We start from the raw sequence: 21,761 nt of genomic DNA on the forward strand, positions 1-21,761 counted from the left end.
GTAGCAAGGAGATTGTGTTGGAAGAACTGCCCTGTTTTCAGGTAGAGTCATTCCTCATGTCTTTAGATCACTGAAGGGCTACACGTTCGCATTCTTGAGCTTATGTTGACTTTCAGAATGTTTCTATACTCTGAAATCAGGTGGTGTTACTTGATCATAATACATGCACTTGCATTTCTCATGTCCTACAAGAGAGGAATACTCTTTGGGTTCTTGTGGTGCAAGCAACGTGAATACCCAGGGTGCAGTGTCTAGAACTAGTAAACATTTTGACCTACAAACAGGGTTACACATTTGTCAAGTCCAGGTTCCCAAGGCCACAAACGTTTCTTGTCTGTGCCTTTATCAAAATTCCCTGAGGCTTATCGGACATGTCGTGGGAGAGGTAATAGGTCTCTGACCGTTTACGACAACACCTCCTGATCCAGACATGGTACAACAGGACCATGAAGAGCCAGTACAGAATGTAGGCCAATGAGCCGAAGAGTAGATACACCTTCTCCTCCTTCTGCTGAGGATCATCCCAGCCTCGGCCAATGTCCTTCACAAAGCTGTAGATTAGACCAATTAAAAGGGTAACCCACCACATGGACAAGGGGAGCAAGGCAATGTAGTTTCCAACCATCTTCTTCCTCCCAGAGGTCCCCCAGTTGGTCTTGTTTATGGTAAGGATAGCAAAAAACTTGATTGGGAGAAGACTGGTCATGTAGAGGAAGGAGTAAAGGGACATGAAAACCATGATAATGTTGCCACGGAGGAAGGAAGCATAGAGGGCTTTGACCAAGCCCATGAGCTGAATGCACAGGAGAACCCAAAGGATGTGCCACAAGCCCCCGGTGTAGAAGATCTTCACCACGGTCACGGTCACGAGGAAAGGAAATACCCCCGACACAATGGCCTCGTAGGTCATCCATGGGTGGTGTTTGCTCCACCAGAGGGCATTATACAACCATTCCCTGAAGAAAGACTTGGTCCAGCGTGTCTGCTGGTTCATCCACCGCAAGTACTGGGTCGGGGTCTCTGAGTAGCATATGGATTTGGCGGTGTACCTAGAAGAGAAGAAGAATCCAATTTAATGCTCATTTTTTTTCTCTTTAACAGTTCCCACCATACCCCGTTGTCCCTAGAACACTTTGGGGGTCATTCTGACCTATAATGACTGAAAGCACCGGCAACAGGCTGGCGGTGTTTTCATCCCCATTCCGACCGCGGCGGTAGAGCTGCGGTCGCACCGCCGGGGCCGGCGTTTTTCCGCAATTTCTGCCCCGGCGGTGATAATCCGCCAGGGCAGCGCTGCCCTGGGGATTATGACCCCCTTACCGCCAGCCTGTTTCTGGCGGTTTTCACTGCCAGGAAGAGGCTGGCGGTAAGGGGTGTCCTGGGGCCCCTGGGGGCCCCGGCCAGCTTTTCACTGTCTGCTAAAGCGCAATGGGTGCAACTGCACCCGTCGCAGGGCCGCAACACCGCCGGCTCCATTCGGAGCCGGCTCCTGTGTTGCGGCCTCATTCCCGCTGGGCCTGTGGGCGCAAACTTGGTTTGCGCCCGCCGGCCCAGCGGGAATGTCAGAATGGGGGCCGCGTGAGTGCGGCCGCATGGCGGTGGAATGAACCCCTTTGTTATTTTAACAATAATTTGACAAATATCACTTTGGTGAAACAAATGGCTAAATTAGTTGTAAGATAAATGACATAATTAATGCGTGGTCAAGGAATGATTCATCAAATGGCAAATTTATGGAAATATAGAGCAGAGGCCTTATCAAATCACAGGATTGGAAGTTATTAAAAAACACAAAAGGATTGCATTTAATAAATAAAATGTTGAATAAATATCTCGTTTTAAAATAATGAATTTAAGATTCGATGGGATACGTTTTAAAATATGGGATGTGGTTATCTTTATTTTGTTTTTACCTGTGTGGAAAAGAAGTGGAGTCAAAGATGGAAATAAGCAAAGAATCCCCATGAAAAGCAAGCATCGTGATGAGGAACGGTAATGGGGTTATAGGAGGAGAAACAGTAGTTGGTAAAATAAACTGTGCAACAAGAAAGAATAAAATGGATGAGGAGGGTGATGGAAAGTATATCCTAATGAGACATGAAAGTAACAAAAATAAACTTATGTGGCTGTGGGAAGTCTACTGGATAGCTGGGTTGGAGAAGATCAGAGGTGGGTATGGGAACCACATCCATATAATAGACCAAAAGACACACATAGAAACTTGAAATTAGTTCCCATTCAAAAAGTTGACTATAATCTGACAAATCAGACTTGGTAATGTAAAACACGATTTTCTCAAGGTCGGATGCATCAGAAAGTTTTTTCAAGAAGCAAACATTCATCAGTAAAATTTTGAACACATTAATGATCCTCGTGTAATGCTGGTACAAACAGAGACAAGATGGTTGCCTTGAGTGTATGTTATATAGGGGCTAGGGGTGCTCAAAACTTGCCATTTACATTCATAGGTCTCCTAAATGGGAAGTAAATGTTTCCAAACAAATGGGTGTATTCCAACATCATCTGACTATACCCATGATGCCAACCCTAGAAACCTTCGAAAAAGCTCTGTTTGGAAACTTGTTACTGTGCAGTGTGCATACCACATTATAGCACTTTGAATGCTTCTGCATCGTCACCATGGTGGTGGTGATGTAGGCTTTGGTGATATGGTGGTACTGTTGACCTTGTAGAGGTGGACACTTGCTTACAATAGCTTGACAAGCAAGGAAGTCAAGTCAGGTCTCACTCGCTTGACCTCAAACAACTTCTTATTTCCCTCTTGAGGCTCAGAGCCAGTGATGGACAAATAGGACCAAAGGTGTGTCCATTATCATTTTCTATATTGTTAAATGTCAACTCAGGTGCACTTGCGATTCACAGAAGGACAGTGAGTTAGAACAGAAGTATATCACTGAGCCAGTACCATGCATTAACTCTACTGAGTCTCTGCAGTAAATTCTAGCATGGTTGATTCACAGCCGCATTGACATCTATGTGTGTCATGTGGACAAGGACCAAAAACATGCAGTGTGAAGGGAAGCCCGTAGGCGAAACTATATAAGAACATTATGTGGAGATGAAAGCGGGATGAGATTTTTCTGTATAATTCTACAGATTACATCCTCCCTATTGTCTTTAGCTCTGGAGGAGAAGGAACATCAATACTCAGCTGATGTGGAGTGGTAGGAGGCTGTAAATTCGAAAGTAGACTTGCTGCAACTTTCAAAAGCGCAATTTTTCCCTGTGGGGAAATGCAGTGTATTATCTGGTGTGCCTATGCGACCTCACCGTGGAATACACTCATCTTACCGACTTGGGTTCAGTCAGGTCTTTTCGTTCAACTTTAGCTCAACCCTGGGTAGCTGTGGCTTTGAGCAGTCAGGCTTAAACAAAGAAACAAGTGTAAAGCATTAAGGCCCATATTTATACGTTTTTAGCGCAGCATTTGCGTAATTGTTTTACTCAAATGCGGTGCACAAAAAGTATAAATATGGGCCTAAGACGCATCAAAACAACAGAATAAGAAAGTCACACAAAATGAAATAAATTTGACACCAACTTATAAAAATAGATATTTTAATTAATATTTAGATGGCAGAACAAACAATATCCACCAGAGGGTTCCAGAGATATAGATTTTTAAGTAAAATGTAGATCTCAACTTTTCACTCAAAAACGCAAACAAGCATTGGTGACCACAAATTATGGAAACTTTGTAAAACTTTTTAAGAGTTGTGTTTGACAGCTCTGTTCCATGTTGAGGGACAAAATCTCACAGGGGGAAGGTCTGGTGGACTAATGAGGAGCAGTAAGAGAGTATCTTGGCACAAAAGCAGTCTCAAGTCCAGTTACTAGCCCTATGGGTGAACCGCCATAGACTCCCATGGAGTAGTCCTGATGAAAGGGATACAGGATGCTGAAGATGCTGTGGATGTTGAGAATGCTATGCGGGTTGATGGAGGTCTTCCTGGAACTGGTCCATGGCCCAGGTGGTGTGACTTTGGCCACAGGAGTCGATGTCTGTCAAAGTCCTCTTAGGTCCAGCAGATGTCCAGATGACGCTGGACAACTGGTCTCTGGTCACAGAGAAACCAGTGGTTCTCCTTTGTGAAAGCTATTACCCATCTGGGGCAAACAGACTGCACATCAATGGTTCTCCCCAGTCTGGCAGACTCAGTGCAGGAATTGGTTGTCCGGGCTGCATGTTAGCAGTCATTGGCGATCAGGCAATTATGGCTACTGACTGACCAAAATGGGTTTCCTCAGCATTTGTGGCCCAGGTGCTGTAACAGAAAGTCAGCCAACTGAGTCTTGGAGTTCATCTCTTGTGTCTGGGACTCAGGAGTGACTTTTCCACATACCATGCACCACAGGTACAGTCCTCTCTTTGCTAGTTGAAAGATCTGCAGGTGCAGTTCAATCTTCAGTGCTGTCTCTCCTGGCTAGGTCCAGGGAACAGTGAGGCAGTCCTTTTTCAGTCTTCTCTCCAGTCCATATGTGATATGAGACCTGGGTGCCAGAGATGCCATATTGTTTTAACAAAATGTGCCCCCAGGGGAGGCAGTGTTACAAGTCAATGGGCTACTAGAACCTTCCTCGCCTGGTGACGACTTTCTGCAATGTGTTGCATTTAGCTATCCCAGAGTGCACTATTCTACCCCCACCCAAAATGGCAGGACCTCTCTCTCAGTGTGTGAGCTTGTTAGCTCACTCTAGAGGTGTGGCTACCTGAGGGCTAACAGCCCATGGGAAAATCGGTTTGGCAACTGGTCACCCATATCTGTCCCAAACATCCGTTCATCTACCTCAACAAAGCAGTCCCTTTCATGTGTGTTTACCCTTTGCCCTCACCCTTTGGGGGTCACACCCAGTGTGGCTTCCTGTCAGGGAGAGGTGACACCTCTTCCAACAGCAGCCCTCTATTGTTGGTACTCTTGGAAGTCGTTCATATTTCTCCCCAGGAGCAATCGCAGCTTGCAGTATTAAAGGGGGCGGGGGGGCGCACACGGGGGAACAGGGGATCGGGGGGAAATATTAATAAAATGTAAAAAAAAAAAAAATTTTACCTGAAAGCCACGCCCCACTCCTCTGCTGGCTGCAGGCAGGCGCAGGCTCCCAGCCTGCCCTGTGGTCAATCCTGACGCTGCTCAGAGCAGCATTAGGATTGGCTGGGAGCGCCCAGCCAGGGCACTCCCAAGCAGACTGGGAGCCTGTACAGGCTCACTCCAGCCCAGCAAATGTGTTGCTGGGCGGTGAGAGAGCCCTGTGCGCAGGTGTGTTTGGTTGTCCCGAGACGGCTGGCCAAACACACATGTGCTCTGAGGGGGAGTGCTAAGCACTCCCGCTCATATTCATCACCCGGTGGCCCCACCCCTTTACAAGGAAACAATAATAAACAGTGTTTATTATTGTTTCCTTATAAAGGTTTTGCAGCTAACGCTGCTGGGAGGGGGCTACGCTCCTCCACCCTCATGGAGGAGCTGCCCCTGCCCAGGAGAGGACAAGGTTGTCTTGAGGCCAACATCAGCGACTGGTTGCACTGTATGTTGACGGAATGTATTGTTGTGTTTCTCCTTACCCCTTGGAACTTCTAAAAAGAATCATCGGACCAAGAAAAACTAGAAATTGGGCTAGATGCGTTCTCCAGTGCAACAATCATTTTGATACCTCTAAGTATGAACTTTAGTAGTCCCATTCAGAAGTTAGCACAGCCGAGTTGTCATTAACATTTCTGCAGTAAAAACATCAAATTATAGCTTTTATTGCTAGGGCATATAAAAATACATGTCCTAGTCTTTAATATATTGCACCTTGCCTTAGGACTCAATAAGCCTGTTGTAGAGGTGACTTCAATTTGTCACAGAGGGAGGTTTGGGCTTTGCCATTAGTTTAAATGGCAAAGTCGAGTTAGTAGTTTAACTTCCCTGTCACTCTGCGGTGACAGGTTGGGAGACATGTTTTTACGTTGTTGCATTCAGGATGGCACAATAGGTGCTGCAGCCTTGGTGGAACACTTTACCTTAAACGCCCTGGGAACCACTGATACCATATACCAGGGACTTAGAAGTAAATAAAGTTATAGTAATTGGGTATGGGCCAATCAGACATACACTTTGAAGGCTCAGAACACTGGCACTGAGGTCTGGTTAGCAGGTCTCAGCATGCTCACAGTCTCAAAAAACCAGCAGCATCATTCCAAAACTTTGGAGATGATCATGCAAAGAGAGGCATTTTCTTACATTCAGCCAGGAGATCATGGGCATAGAAGTGTAGGGAGACTAAGTGCATATGAAGCACATCTGAGAAAATGGATATAAGTGATCATTTGGGTAGATCAAGTTAAAATGAATTGGAATTCAATGGTTTGCATGGGGCTAGCAATATGAACTCTTCAAACTGTGCATTTTTAAAGAACTTAGGTCCTGATTTAGGTACTGGCAAATGGGTTACTCCATCACAACGAAGACGGATATCCCGTCCACCGAAATCTAAATTCCATAGGAAATAATGGGATTTAGGTTTTGGTGGACGGGATATCCGTCACCGTTGTGACAGAGTAACCCATCCGCCAATACCTAAATCAGGCCCTATGATTCTCAAAGGTGGGATATGGGGCTTGGAATATGAGTGGTCAAAACTACTATAAAGTGTCCTCTGACCCATGTTCTCACTTTTCTGTGGTGCTTAGTTGGCAGCATCTTACTACTTATTGCTTTGATAGAACGTCCACAGACGCCATATTGTCTGACCTTGAACCTAGAGTGATGTCTTTGCTGCTTTGCAAGGCTTCATCAGGTAGCTGGAAGAGACAAGCTGGGGACAGGGGTAAAGCTCAGGAGCATCAAGCTTCATAAAGTAGCACTCAGCCACGCAGATGAGTCAGACTGTACTTTGAAAGAAGAAGGGTTATCATGAGAGTTCTGAAGACCATATAGTAGCTGTGAAATGGACATATATTTCTGACAAATGTTGAATGTAAAATATTCCCAATTCTAAATTTGCAAATAGTGACAACCTTTTTGAGGGAGTCAGCCTCATAATTCAGCACTATCCTTGCAAATGGTTCATTGCAGCTACTGGTGGTAGTATTTCGATTTAAAGGGACTTAGGGCCAGATGTAGGACCTTTTGTTTTGCAACTTGCAATTTGTCATCTGTTTGCGAATCGCAAACCAAAATCTACAACAGTGTTACCCACACTGTTTGCGATTCCCAAATGGGTCGCAAGGGACCTGCTTCGTTAATATTTATGAGGTAGGTCACAATTTGCAACCCATTTGGGAATAGTCGCACTCACAGGGATGGTGACCAGCTGGGGTCAGCAGACCACCATGTCTGTGACTGCTTTCTACATTTTTTAAATGCAGCCCGTTTTCCTAAAAGGAAAATGGGATGCATTTCAAAAATGAAAATAAAAAGTTTTCTTTTCATTCTTTGAGAGTAGGCAGTTGTCCGTGAGACCACTGCCAGCTCAGAAAAAACATTTTTGCTACCATTCACAAAGGGGAAGGGGTCCCCTGGGGACCTCTCCTGTTTGCGAATCGGTTAACACCAATTTGAAATTGGTGTTAACTGTGATTGTTTTGCAACCTCATTCACAGTCACAAAACAATCATATATCCCCCTGCGAGTCGCAATTAGGAAGGGCTGCCCTTGGGATGCCCATTCCTAATTGCAAGTCGCAATCCCTATTTTGCTAATCGATAACTGCATACCGACTCTCACAATAGGGATGGTACATTTTACAAGGCCTTTTTGCGATCGCAAACAGCGATTTTCTCCTTTTGGGACCGCAAAATCACATTGTACATCTGGCCCTTAGTAAGAGACACTGGCAGGATTTCTATCACTAGGCATGTGATAGTAATGATACATGGAAGAGTGATGGGTGCAGGCTGCCATTAGAGGACAATGTGAGGCTTCTAGGCAGGCTTGTAGCTTTAAATGATAGTGAGGAAATGAGGGCAGCTTGTCACATATCATGACCACTTGTCGAGACTGACTCTTGCCCAGTGAAGTCCATGGTGCCTCCAGGCCCCCTTGTGGAATGAGGGTGATGGGCTAGGGTGTAGCTTAATGTCTCTACTAGGAAGAGACCTCCAGAAGAGCAGCATGCAGTGGCCACCAGGATTCAGGTAACACGATTGGGTCTATACTGAACAGTGTTTCCCATATATTGTGCTCACCCCACATAACTCAGCTGATCAAAGCACCTTCACCCGGTGTTTAAACAAGTCAGGGACTGCTGAGCTTTGAATCACAATTCCCCGCAAAGGACCACAGACTCACCAATCGTGTTCCAACACTCCTGCCCTGGAACGTTATAGATTGTGGGTTCAAGCCACACATCTCCTGGGTTTTTACTCTCACCCAGGCCCACAAACCAGGGTAGTGTGGAGGTCTACCTTTAGTCAGAGAGTGCAAGTCTGTGGGCCATGGTGGAGCAAAACTCTCTGCCCTCTACATTCATTTAATGGGCTTCCTGTGAGAACTGTCTTGAGCACATCCAGTCTGGTGCCTGGCCTGCTGTCAGGCCCACCAACGGAGTCTGTGGCACTCACGATGACCAATAGAGGATTGTTCTCATATCTGTGTCCTCTGAGCTGAGCCAAAAATGGTTCCGGGATCATTTCATCTAATGGCATGATGAAGGGAATAAATTAATCCCTGGGGATCATGCCTGACACTATACTTTATGGCACTTGTGCCACACTGTGCTTCTTTTCAAAGCCAGGACCCTCTCCAGGAATGAACCATGTGCTGCGTAGAGCGTCCACCCCACTAGTTGCATCCTATCACTCCAACCTCCCAATCTGAACTTCCTTTTTACCAGGCAACATTCTGGCTCATCCACAGTCAGCCTGGCCAATCTCTCTCTCTCACATGAGTGTAAATATGAAGTGCCCTGCCTGCAGTGCCGTACTTAGTGCCATAGCCCAAGCTCAGCATCCGGTTGGTCAGGTGCCTGTCATCTCCAAAGGTGCAGCGGGTGCCAAGGAACACCTGGTGGTACCAGGACTCTAAGAAGAGCTGAAGAAGGTTGTTGCGGTACAAACCTGTGATGGAGGATGGAAAGGAGAATTGTTAATATGAGGGCAGAAAGGAGGGTCTCATCGCTCAACCCTCTGAGCTTCTCTGTGGTAGCCACATTGAGGTGACTACCTTCACTCTCTGAGTCTATTACAATATGTGTCTCCTGACTTACTATTAGGTTCTCTTATCTGACTGAGTGGATATCATGCCCTCACTGAATTGAGTTCCTGGCACTTATTTCTTGGAGGAGATTACACCCTCAAATTGCTCTGAACCTTTCTTTTTCTCTTTCATCTCTCTCACTCTCTGGCTACTGCCTCCCTTCCATTTCCATATTGGATGGCTCTCTCTTTGCTACATAAGCTCCTTACCATCTTTACTAGGTATATCTTCTGACCCCATTACTGTGAGCTCTCTTTCTCTCTGTCCAGGCACTTTGGTTAAAATGACTGTCTCATACTTCCTAATAGATATTGGGAAGTCCTATTGAGAGGGCAACAGTACTGATCAGTTGATTTCCTGGTGCTTTTACTTAACTCAGGTTCATTGTTAAGTACATCTCTTAGACAATGGCCCACACCCTTATCTGTCCACTAGCACCACATATAAATAATCAACATGGCAACCAAGAGGGCAAAAATGAACTAAATTACATAATTGTGCAGCACATCAGTGCTTTTGTCCTAAAGGAGCCATAACATGAATGATGGAGTCACTTAGGCCAACTTCTTTCTGCATACAATTTTTCAGGTCCACCCCTTCACCTCATATCTTGGAAGTGACTTACACGCCCATCACCGACCATGCCCAGGGGACCCACCAGCTCACCAATTGGGCCACTGATGCAGGAGACACAGTTGAAGTAGGACTGGCATGCACGCTCCACGTTGAAGGCCATCCAGTATCTCAGGCTGCTCATGAAACTGAGGGCTGAGTCAGAGAGGTTCAGGATCCTCACATCGCCTGCCACAGCTCCATACCGCTTGTTGGACTCCAGAACCTTCACAAGCTCCCTGGTTGCAAAACGATCAAGCTTGGTGTCAGAATCACAGACCTGTGGAATGAGCAGAGCATACCACAAGTCAGCTGTCTTCTATGTAGTGCCCTTGGAAATATGGTGGAGACCTTATGTAATGCATAAACATGCATTTATTTATAAACTGAAGCCTACATTTGAGGTGTGAAAGTGCTCCAAAGCGAGCAATCATACACAAAAGAGAAAAAGGGTAAATAAATAACAACCGGCTGACTATCCTGATATAGGTAAGAGGAAGAAAGGGAATTTGACAGAGAGGGAAGGGATGGTGGAAGTGAAAAGGGATCTAGGGCCAGATGTAGCAAAGGTTTAGCGACTCGCAAACGGCGAAAAAACGCCGTTTGTGAGTCGCTAAAGCCACTTTGCTATGTTGAAATGCATTTTGCGAGTCGGAACCGACTCGCAAAATGCATTTCTGTGTCGCAAATAGGAAGGGGTGTTCCCTTCCTATTTGTGAGTCGCAATGGTATGCATTTTCATTTGCGACCGCGATTGCGGTTGCAAATTAAAGCGCAGTTACCATCCACTTGAAGTGGATGGTAACCCAGGCGCAAACGGAAAGGGGTCCCCATGGGACCCCTTCCCCTTTGTGTCTGGCACAAAAAATAATTTTTCAGAGCAGGCAGTGGTCCAATGGACCACTACCTGCCCTGAAAAATACCGAAACAAAAGGTTTCAGTTTATTTTTCAAAGTGCAGCTCGTTTTCCTTTAAGGAAAACGGGTTGCACTTTGAAAAAAAAAACTGCTTTATTTAAAAGCAGTCACGGACATGGTGGTCTGCTGTTCCCAGCAGGCCACCATCCCCGTGAGTGCCCTGACTCGCTATGGGGTCGCAAATTGCGACCCACCTCATTAATATTAATGAGGTGGGTCTTTGCGACCCCATAGCGACTCGCAGAAGGTGTCTGAGACACCTTTCTGCATTCCAAATTGCGAGTTGCTATTTGCGAGTCACTGGGACTCGCAAATTGCAAGTCGCAATTTGGAAGTTTGCTACATCTGGCCCCTAGTGTGATCATGTCAACCAGTGCGTTTTGAACTAATGCTTTTTCAAGACTTTTCTAAAAGCTATGAGAGCGGTGAAAAGTCAGATGTCTTCTGCAAGGGCTTCCACAATGTCGAGATCACACCCCAAAATGCCTCACTGATGATTATGGCTTTTTTTGTAGCTCTCAGTGTCCCCTGTAAAAGGCAAGAAATAATTCTTCTTCTTTCTCTTTATCAGTCAATTCGTCACACATAGGGGGTCATTCCGACCCTGGCGGTCATGGACGGCGGTGCATCCAGGCCAATTCTGACCGCGGCGGTAAAGCCGCGGTCAGAAAAGGGAAACCGGTGGTTTCCCGCCGGTTTTCCCTTGGCCTGAGGAATCCTCCATGGCGGCGCTGCAGGCAGCGCCGCCATGGGGATTCCGACCCCCTTACCGCCAGCCTGGTTCTGGCGGTTTTGACCGCCAGAACCTGGCTGGCGGTAACGGGTGTCGTGGGGCCCCCTAACAGGGCCCCACCAAGATTTTCAGTGTCTGCATAGCAGACAATGAAAATCGCGACGGGTGCAACTGCACCCGTCGCACCCTTTCCACTCCGCCGGCTCCATTCGGAGCCGGCATCCTCGTGGAAGGGGGTTTCCCGCTGGGCGGGCGGGCGGCCTTCTGGCGGTCGCCCGCCCGCCCAGCGGGAAACTCAGAATTACCGCGGTGGTCTTTTGACCGCGCAGCGGTATTCTGACGGCGGGACTTTGGCGGGCGGCCTCCGCCCCCCGCCAAAGTCAGAATCACCCCCATAGTGTCCTCTTAAGAGGGCCCGACGTTACTGTGAGTATGCTTGATAGTATGGCCTTTACTAGTGTTTCAACCACATGACAAGCATTTTTGAAGGATAGCACATTTAGGGGCATATTTATGCTCTGTTTGCGCCGGATTTGTGTCATTTTGTTTTTTTTACCCAAATCCAGCGCAAACTTAACTCCATATTTATACTATGGCGCTAGACCCATCTTGCGTCAAAGTTATGGAGTGTGCGTCATTTTTTGAATGTGGAAACCTACCTTGCGCAAATGAGATGCAAGGTAGGCGTTCTCGTGCAAAAAATGAGTCTAAGGCATTTGCGCTTTATTTATCCTCCGGCGCCAAAATGACACACAGGAGGAGGCAGGCCTTAAAAAATGGCACTAAGCCTTATTAGTGCCATTTTTTAACACCTGGGTCAGGGCAGGCATTAGGGGACCTGTGGGCTCATTTCCATGGTGGGAGACCATGGAAGCAGTCCACAGATGCCCTTCCTTGCCCCCAGGGACACCCTCTGCCACCCTCGCCCACGGCTGGAGGACACCAGTGGATGGAGGGACACATCCCTGGGAAGTCCAGGTAAGTATTTCCTCCTTCTTTTTTCAAGTGGCATAGGGGGGCCGAACTTGGGCCCCCCTACATGCCACTGTGCCCAATGACCATGCCCAGGGGACAGAAGTCCCCTGGGCATGGCCATTGGGCAGGGGGGCATGACCCCTTTCTTTGCTATGACAGGAGTCATTTCCATGGGGGTTGTGCGTCAAAAAATGACGCTAGTTAGGTTAGCGTCAATATTTTTTACGCTAACCTGACTTGCACCATTCTTTGACGCACAAACCCCATTCTTCCCCACGCTTCCGCTACCTGGTTAGCATAATTTATTATTATGCTAACCGGCCCGCAGTACCGGCTAACATAATTCCTTAAATATAGCGACCGGCTTGCACGTGGGAATGGCTGTAGCCGGCGTTAATCTTTTTGATGCAAACCTGCGCTAGCGCAGGTTTGCGTCAAAAAGTATAAATATGGGCCTTATTTTTCAGAATGGATGGCGATGGGACCGTTTTTTTGTGATTTTTTGCCACGAGGTTGAAGATTTAGGTCTGGTGTCAATAGTAAGACATAGAGAATTAGCTGCAGATTGTAGCTTGGGTGTGATGCCTTGCAATCTGTCATACTTCCGCTGTTGTTGAAAGTTAGCATACAGGCAAAGAATTACTGTAAAAGAAATGGATCTTTGGCTTCTAAAATATTTATCAGTTTAGTAAATACAGGGGTTAAAGCCTGGTGCAACAGCCTGACTGATATGTCATGATATAGGAACACATTTTATGGGCTAGTGCTGATGAAAGCCTCCTAAGACTAGTAGAGTCTGTGTCTAGTCACAAGACAAAATGCCCAGTATGACATAGTAAGGCCAGGTCCCTGATGCAGTAGCCAGATGCCATCCTGAAGAACAAATTACTTACCTTTGGTAATGCACTATCTGCTAGAGACAGGATCTAGCTGCAGACTCCTTTACTTTAGAATCTTCCCCAGGTGTGAGCCTGGATCCGTAAACTTTTCCCATAGCACATCAGTGCATAGGTAAAGGGCATCACACAACTCCACATCCAGGCCGTCCACAGGATGTGATGTCAGCGAAGTCCATATAGCCCCCTCGCCGACATCAGCTTCTGTGACTTTTTTCTGCGCTCAAAACATAGAGCCACATATAGAAACTGCCTATTGAAAAAGTGTGCTAGAACAAAAGACTCCCCTGTGTCAAATAGTCACCGAATTTCAAATTCAAGGTGTAGATTTCCATGTGAAATTTTGGAGACCAAAGAGGACTCAGTTCGCTGAGCAGGGAGGATGGGAGGATCGCTAAGGAATCTGAGGCTCGATCCCGTCTCTACCAGGTAATGCATTACCAAAGGTAAGTAACTTGTTCGTCTGATAGAGACATCTAGCCACAGACTCCTTACTTTAGAATCAGATACCAGACTCATATCCTCTATGGAGGAGGGATTGCGATATGAGAGCTTTAAAAAAGTCTCCAAGTATAACAAAACTGGTCTAGAACAAGATAAAACATTCGTACAATCATGATAATTTTGGTGACTAATAACATGCTCTACCACACAAAAACCCATGGAAGGAACCACAGGTAAACAAAACCATAAGCCAATAAAAAAATGAGAATTAACTCAGCCATGTTAGTATGTCAAATGTGTGTGAGAAGCGACCCAACAACATTGAGAGTTGATAACCAGGAGAAAACCAGTCTAGTATATGAGAAATAGATTAAGATTCATAAGAATACCTATGAGTAATCATATACACTTCACTAAAAGAACTCTGTAAAGGACCACAGTAAGAAAAAAATCATAAAACATTAGGAGCACGAAGACAGCATCACCCATGAATGATACCATAAAAATCTGTACGTAGAACAAAACCGGTCTAGAACAATTAAAAAAGACAGGGCACTCATAATAATGCAGGTAGGTGAACCGTAACATATTACACAACACTCCCTCGAGGGAGGAACCATGTATAAAGAGTCACAAACTTTCAAAAACATGGAATAAAGAAGTCCATATTAATACGACCAATCGGTGTTAGAGGCGAAGTAACAGAATGAATGTTAAACTACTCGAACTCCTAATGGGAAGCAAACCCATATACAAAGACCCCATCAATACTGTGGAACCCATGACGGTAGGACAGTATTGCCAAATGAGGTAGTTGATATAATTCTATCTGCTCTTATATGTATATCGATACTGCATGTTCTACCCTGTATGCAGAGCAGCATAGCATACTAATGAGCACTACTTATTACCATGAAAGGTATATCCTAACCAAACCTACACGCTAAGACACACATAGAATGTTTATCTCTTGCAAAGAAAAATTACAATTGCCCTATTAACCCCTTCGCTGCCAGGCCTTTTCTCCCTCAGGTGCCAAGCCTTTTTTTGGCTTTTTGGGACACTTTGCACTTAGGCCCTCATAACTTTTTGTCCACATAAGCTACCCTCGCCAAATTTGTGTCCTTTTCTCCCAACATCCTAGGGATTCTAGAGGTACCCAGAGTTTGTGGGTTTGCCTGGAGGAGACCAAGAAATTAGCCAAAATACAGCAAACATTTTATTTTTAAAAATAAATGGGAGAAAATGGCTGCAGAAGAAGGCTTGTGTTTTTTCCCCTGACATTGGCATCAACAAAGGGTTTGCAGTGCTAGAATCACCATCTTCCCAGCTTTCAGGAACAGGCAGACTTGAATCAGAAAACCAAATTTTTCAATACAATTTTGGCATTTTACTGGGACATACCCCATTTTTACTATTTTTTGTGCTTTCACCCTCCTTCCAGTTAGTGACACAAATGGGTGTGAAACCAATGCTGGATCCCGGACAGCTAAACATTTCTAAAAAGTAGACAAAATTCTGAATTCAGCAAGGAGTCATTTGTGTAGATCCTATAAGGTTTTCCTACAGAAAATAACAGCTGAAATAAAACAATATATTGAAATTGAAATATTGAAATATTGAAAATCAGCCATTTTTCTCCATGTTTTACTCTGTAACTTTTTCCTGCAATGTCAGATTTTCAAAAGGAATATATAGTTACGTCTGCTGGACTCTTTTGGTTGCGGGGATTTATAGGGCTTGTAGGTTCATCAAGAACTCTAGGTACCCAGAGCCAATAAAGGAGCGTCACCTTGCAATGGGTTTTCATTGTATACTGGGTATACAGCAATTCATTTGGTGAAATATAAAGAGTTAAAAATAGGTATCAAGGAAACTTTTGTATTTCCAAAATGGGCATAAGATAAGGTGTTGAGAAGCAGTGGTTATTTGCAGATCTCTGAATTTCGGGGTCCCCATACTAGCATGTGAATTACAGGGCATTTCTCAAAGTGACGTCTTTTTTACACACTGTCTTACATTGGGAAGGAAAAAATGTAGAGAAAGACAAGGGGCAATTACACTTGTTCTGCTATTCTGTGTTCCCCCAAGTCTCCTGATAAAAGTGGTACCTCACTTGTGTGGGTAGGTCTAATGGCTGTGACAGGAAACACAACATGGGCACATCACATTTTTACATTGAAATCTGAAGTGTGTTTTGGAAAGTGCCTAGCTGTGAATTTTGGCCTCTAGCTGAGCCGGCACCTAGGGAAACCTACCAAACCTGTGCAGTTTTCAAAACTAGACAACTAGGGAAATCCAGGATGGGGTGACTTGTTGGGCTCTCACCAGGTTCTGTTACCCAGAATCCTTTACAAACCTTAAAATTGGCAACAAAAAAACACACTTTTTCCTCACATTTCGGTGGCAGAAAGTTCTGGAATCTGTGAGGAGCCACAAATTTCCTTCCACCCAGCATTTCCCCAAGTCTCCCAATGAAAATGGTACCTCACTTGTGTGGATAGGCCTAGTGCTCGCGACAGGAAATGCCCCAAAACACAACATGGACACATCACATTTTCCCAAAGAAAACAGACCTGTTTTTTGCAAAGTGCCTAGCTGTGGATTTTGGCCTCTTGCTCAGCCGGCACCTAAGGAAACCTACCAAATATGTGCAGTTTTTGGAAACTAGACACCTAGAGGAATCCAAGACGGGGTGATTTGTGGGGCTATCACCAGGTTCTGTTACCCAGAATCCTTTGCAAACCTAAAAATTTGGCCAAAAAAAACCACTTTTTCCTCACATTTTGGTGGCAGAAAGTTCTGGAATCTGATAGGAGCCACAAATTTCCTTCCACCCAGCATTCCCCCAAGTCTCCTGATGAAAATGGTACCTCACTTGTGTGGGTAGGCCTAGTGCCCGTGGCCGGAAATGCCCCCAAAACACTACGTTGACACTTTAAAATTATCAAATACAAAACTACCTTTTTTGTGGGGGGGGACTTGCGTTTTTTGGCCCTGGGCTCAGCAGCCATCTAGGGAAACCTACCAAACCCAGACATTTCTGAAAATTAGACACCCGAAGGAGTCCAGGGAGGTGTGATTTGCGTGGATCCCCCAGTGTTTTCTTACCCAGAATCCTCAGTAAACCTCGCATTTAGCTAAAAAATGAATTTTTTCCCACATTTCTGTGTGGGATTACCGCACCGGCACACATTTCCTACCACCCAACGTGCCCCTCAGTCTCCCGATTAAAAAGCTAATCTCACTTGTGTAGGTAGGCCAAGTGCCTGTGACAGGGAAGAGCCAAAAACATGTCGAAAATGAGGGGGAACCAAAGCAGGGCCAAAAGGACAGTTTGAGAAAACATGATTTTAGGCCGACAAGTGGGGCAGAATTTTTATTGGTATAAATGTGACAACGCTGGGTGGTAGGAATTGTGTGGATTCCTGCAGATTCCGGAAGGTTCCATCACAAAAATGTGGGGAAAATGTGTGATTTTAAGCAAAGTTAGAGGTTTGCAGGGCATTGTAGGTAGGAAAATGGTGGGGGGTGCATGTGAATCACACCACCCTGGACTCACCCAGATGTTTAGTTTTCAGATGTGTCTACGTCTCGTAGATTTGTCTACATTACAGCGTCCCAAAATCCAAAAAGTTCAGCCCTCACCATTCCAAGTGGGATTATTTTGAGAGTAAGTCAAGCTTGCATGGCCCAGATGTAAAACCAAAACCCAAAATAATCAAATGTCCTCTTGCTTGCCATTGGGATAAGATCTTCTAGTGTGCGTGGGGAGCTGAAAGACTGTTACTCCCTTTAGTTGGGCTGGGGGCATAACCATGCCCACACTGCTTGGAAGCCACCACCCCACAATTTTTTTATTTTTTTTAATTACCTGGCATCTACTAGGCTTTCTGCCCCCCACGGAGAGTGGATCGGGGGTAATTGCCCCATCTGCCCACTGGTGGGCAGAACAACTTTGTTCCCATTTATTTCGGGTGGGGGTATGGCCATACCTCCACCCTCTTTTTTGAGCAAAAATCTTCCCTTGTGTCTGGTGGGCTCTCTGTCCCCCTGGGGGGCAGAAGAGCCTTACAAAAATAGGTCAATCTGCCCCCAAGGTGGGCAGAAATGGCCTAAAATTAATTACCCCGCCCCCCCCCAGTAAAGCGACCTTAGCCTAAGGGGTCGCTCCTCATTTTTTAAATTGCTGCAAAAACAATCCCTGTTGTCTAGTGGTTTCTGCCCCCCTTGGGGTCGCTCCCCTTATCAATGTTAAGAAGACAAAAAAAAGAAAAAAAAAATCCCCGGTGTCTAGGGGCTTCTGCCCCCCGGGGGCAGATCGGCCTAATTAATATAGGCCGATCTGCCCCCGGGGGAGCAGAAAAGGCCTAATTAAAAAAATGCCCCCTGGGGAGCGACCCTTGCCTAAGGGGTCGCTCCCCTTATCAATGTAAACAAAAAAAATCCCTGGTGTCTAGTGGCTTCTGCCCCCCCCCGGGGGCGGATCTGCCTATTTAATATAGGCTGATCTGCCCCCAGGGGGAGCAAAAAAGGCCTAATAAAAAAAGTTGTCCCCTGGGGAATGACCCTTGCCTAAGAGGTTGCTCCCATTATCAATATAAATAAATAAATAAAAAATCGTGGTGTCTAGTGGTTTCTGCCCCCCTGGGGCTATGCGATCGTGCTGCAGGAATTCTCAGAGAGACATGAAAAGGAAAGGAAAAGCCTTTCCTTTTCATGCCTCCCTGACCCCCCCGCCCCTATACCAAGGAGAAACTAATCTGTTTCTCCTCAGGTGCGCTGGTAGCCATGCTTCCAGGGAGGCGACCTCGGATGAGGTCAGCGTCCGATCGTGCGCTGGTGTCATCAGATGTCACTTGGGGGGGGATGGGGTGGAAGGGGAAGTGATTCCAGCCTGGCCTGGGGGGGTGGTGGAGAGGCACTCGAGGAGCGCTAACATCCCTGTTGTTTGTTATGCATCTGCGTAGTAAATGTGCTGAGTGTGTGTGAGTGAACCAGAATAATGGAGGCCTGTGGGTATCATTTTGAAAGCCCCTGGCTTGTTCATGCGCACAAGATGGAGGTGAGGTTGTTTTCCCAGAGAGTGGAAATGTATTGCAGCCAATTCTTACCTGTATGTAGTTCTCCAGTTTTGTAATTTTTCATAGATTCACATGCTTGAATAATTTCCCGTCGTCGAGATGGGAGTCCTCGGCACCATAATAAGTAGTGCACAATATATTAACAGGCTTAAAAGGAATGTAGGTTTGAATTTTACAGCCTATCCATATTCTTTGTTAAGAAAAGAACCAAAGGTATGCATTGACCAATCAGGCGACAGCACCCTCTAGAACCCTCACCACAGAGGCTCCAGTTCCTAAACAACCATTACGTCAGTGGCGGGAAAGGGGTTAAAAAGAAAGTTGAAGACAACAATAGTAACCATTTGGCATATAAATCTAGTTTTTCCCAGGCAAAGTAGCTAGAGATGATAAAAACATTTCAAGACATTCTCAATATCAATACCTACTAACATAGGTGTATAGTAAACAAATGGCCATGTAGTAACCAATAAAATATACATAAATATATATGTGTGTGTGTGTGTGTATATATATATATATATATAACTGAAAAAACAAAGGTTACATGGACTTTATAGTTACGTTCCAAATTTACTCGTACAAAACCGTAGAAATCCAGCAGTTATAGTTACCTGAGCTAACTACAAGTTGCGCTCTTGTAATGCACTGCTTATGACCTCACATATTACATCACTCATGAAATGGTCAATGACATCACATCATGTAAAGCCCTGGGGAGGTGGCAATCCCCAGGGGAGGGGGGCTCACAGCCCCCCCCCGCATCCCAAAAAAATTTGCCCTGGGGAGGTGGTACCCCAGGTACCTGGTCCCCGGGGCATCTGGAGGAGGCCAGGACCTCCCCCCCAAATTATTATTATTTTTTTAAAAGCCCAAAGGACTTGGCGGACCCAGGGGAATTAGACTAATGAAGCACGAGACCCCGCACTTCATTTTTATATTTATTTTACAAGCAGATTTCAGATCCACAGCGTCTCCGCTAGTAAAAAAAAATTAAACATTTTTTTTTGCCCGGGGGTGGGGGGGATCCCTGTGACAGGAGCTCCCTGCTTGCTGAAGCATTTCATCTCTGTCCTCTGCACACGTGCAGGAGAGAGAGGTGAAACTTCGGATTTTGACAGCAAGACCTGCTTTAAAGGTCCCGCTGTCAATACCCGAAGTGTTTGCTGTAGCTTGGCTACAGCTGCAGAGCTGCAGCCAACCCACAGCAAACAGATATGTCCCGGGGGTGAGCACCCAGGGACATAGCAAGAGCGAGCCATGGGTGGTGGCGGTCCACAGGGCCATCAGATGCTCCCTCCCCCCTGGGTAGGTAGTCCCTGGGGCATGGCAGGCTATGTGGCCCCCGCTGCTCCAAATACAGTCTTGTCCCGGGCGGTGGTGGACTCCGGGAACAGCGGTGGGAGGCCACAGGGCCCCCCGCATTAATTACAAGATTGCCCCGGGGAGGTAGTGGTCCCGGGCAGTGGGGGGCCACAGGACCCCTGCATTAATTACAAGATCTCCCTGGGGAGGTGGTGGTCCCAGGAGCAACGGTAGGGGCCAGGAGGCCCCCTCACACATTTTAAATAAAGCCCTGGGGAGGTGGCATCCCCAGGGCAGCAGGGGACAAAGATGAAACTTCGGATTTTGACAGCGGGACCTGCTTTAATGGTCCTGCTGTCAATACCCGAAGTGTTTGCTGTGGCTTGGCTACAGCTGCAGGGCTGCAGCCAACCCACAGCAAACAGATATGTCCCGGAGTGGGCACCCCGGGACATAGCAGGAGCCAGCCTGGGGGGTGGCAGTCCACAGGGCCATCAGACGCTCCTTCCCCCCTGGGTGGTGGTCCCCGGGGTTCCCATAGGGACCCCCTTTATGTTTTGAAACATTTGCCCCGTGGGAGGTGGTCCCAGGGGTGCGGCGGGAAAATCTTCAAATCTGATAGTAAATGCTCCGGTACACTATTCAGGAACCACAAATCAGCAATAATTAACAAGAAACTTGACCAGCCTGTAGCCAATCATTTTAACCTTGTGGACCATTTACTATCAGATTTGAAGATTTTCCCTGTGGAACATGTTCTAAAGGAAGAACTGTGGCATGCCTACCACAAAGGGGCATAACAGGAAAGATATGTTTATTTCTTCTTGTTACTTTCTCTTTCTATGCCTGATGCTTTATGAATTACACAAAAAGAGGAATATGCCTCTTTGGATTGTTTTTGTGCTAAAAGGTGTCCTTTCCTGCACAAAAACAATCCTGCCTGCAACACAGGCACCCTTGCACTATGGTGCATGGGGGACTGTGTTGGTGCTATGCGGCTACAATGTGCTAGCACAGGAGAAGACCTGAAGAGTGCTATATTTTCAAATATATGGCACTCTCCAGCTCTCTCCTGTTCACACAACATAGTGCATCAACATTGCTTGCTGCCATGCATTGAGTTAATGTTTGAAAATTAAGCAGTTGGTGTCTACCTGTCAGCCAGGTTCCCAGAGGAAATGGGACATTCCCTAGATGGCTGAGTCTAATCTGGGGTGGCATGGAGGGCAAAAAAGATCGACTGATTAATTACCAATGGCTGAGATTAACTCAAGCAATCCATCACTTTTTTGTTTTCTTCTGTATGATGCCCTAAGAGCAACAGGTATGCCCACATGTGGCATGAGCTCACTGTGCCATTGAAACCAAGCTGCACCAGACTCAATCAGGGCAAAGCTGGTCTTGGATTGCTTGTCTTCTGGCTCAGAGAGGACCTGGCTTGGCAAATTGAGCTGAACTGTTCATATTGGAACAGATCAAGGCTGATTTGCGAATGGATGGGTCTAATCTAAGGTGGAGTGGTGTGCAAAACAAATGGGCTAGGGTGCGGCCCTGCGTAATTACCAGTGGCTGAGATGAATTCAACCATCCCACCCATC

The 21,761-nt window shown here is 46.2% G+C and overlaps 1 protein-coding gene across 1 annotated transcript in view; it reads right to left on the reverse strand.

The window, feature by feature from the left end:
* Positions 1-286: 286 nt before the first annotated feature.
* The window catches only part of LOC138247091 (hyaluronan synthase 1-like), a 191,970-nt gene continuing 170,495 nt past the window's right edge, over positions 287-21,761 (reverse strand). The window contains exons 6-8 of the mRNA XM_069201836.1: positions 9,864-10,089; positions 8,926-9,058; positions 287-1,049 (exon numbers count right to left, since the gene is read on the reverse strand). Of these exons, the coding sequence (XP_069057937.1) occupies positions 287-1,049; positions 8,926-9,058; positions 9,864-10,089 (1,122 nt within the window). The remainder of the gene's footprint in view (positions 1,050-8,925; positions 9,059-9,863; positions 10,090-21,761) is intronic.

The sequence above is a fragment of the Pleurodeles waltl genome, chromosome 7 (genome assembly GCF_031143425.1).
Source record: "Pleurodeles waltl isolate 20211129_DDA chromosome 7, aPleWal1.hap1.20221129, whole genome shotgun sequence".
Classification (NCBI taxonomy): Eukaryota; Metazoa; Chordata; class Amphibia; order Caudata; family Salamandridae; genus Pleurodeles; species Pleurodeles waltl.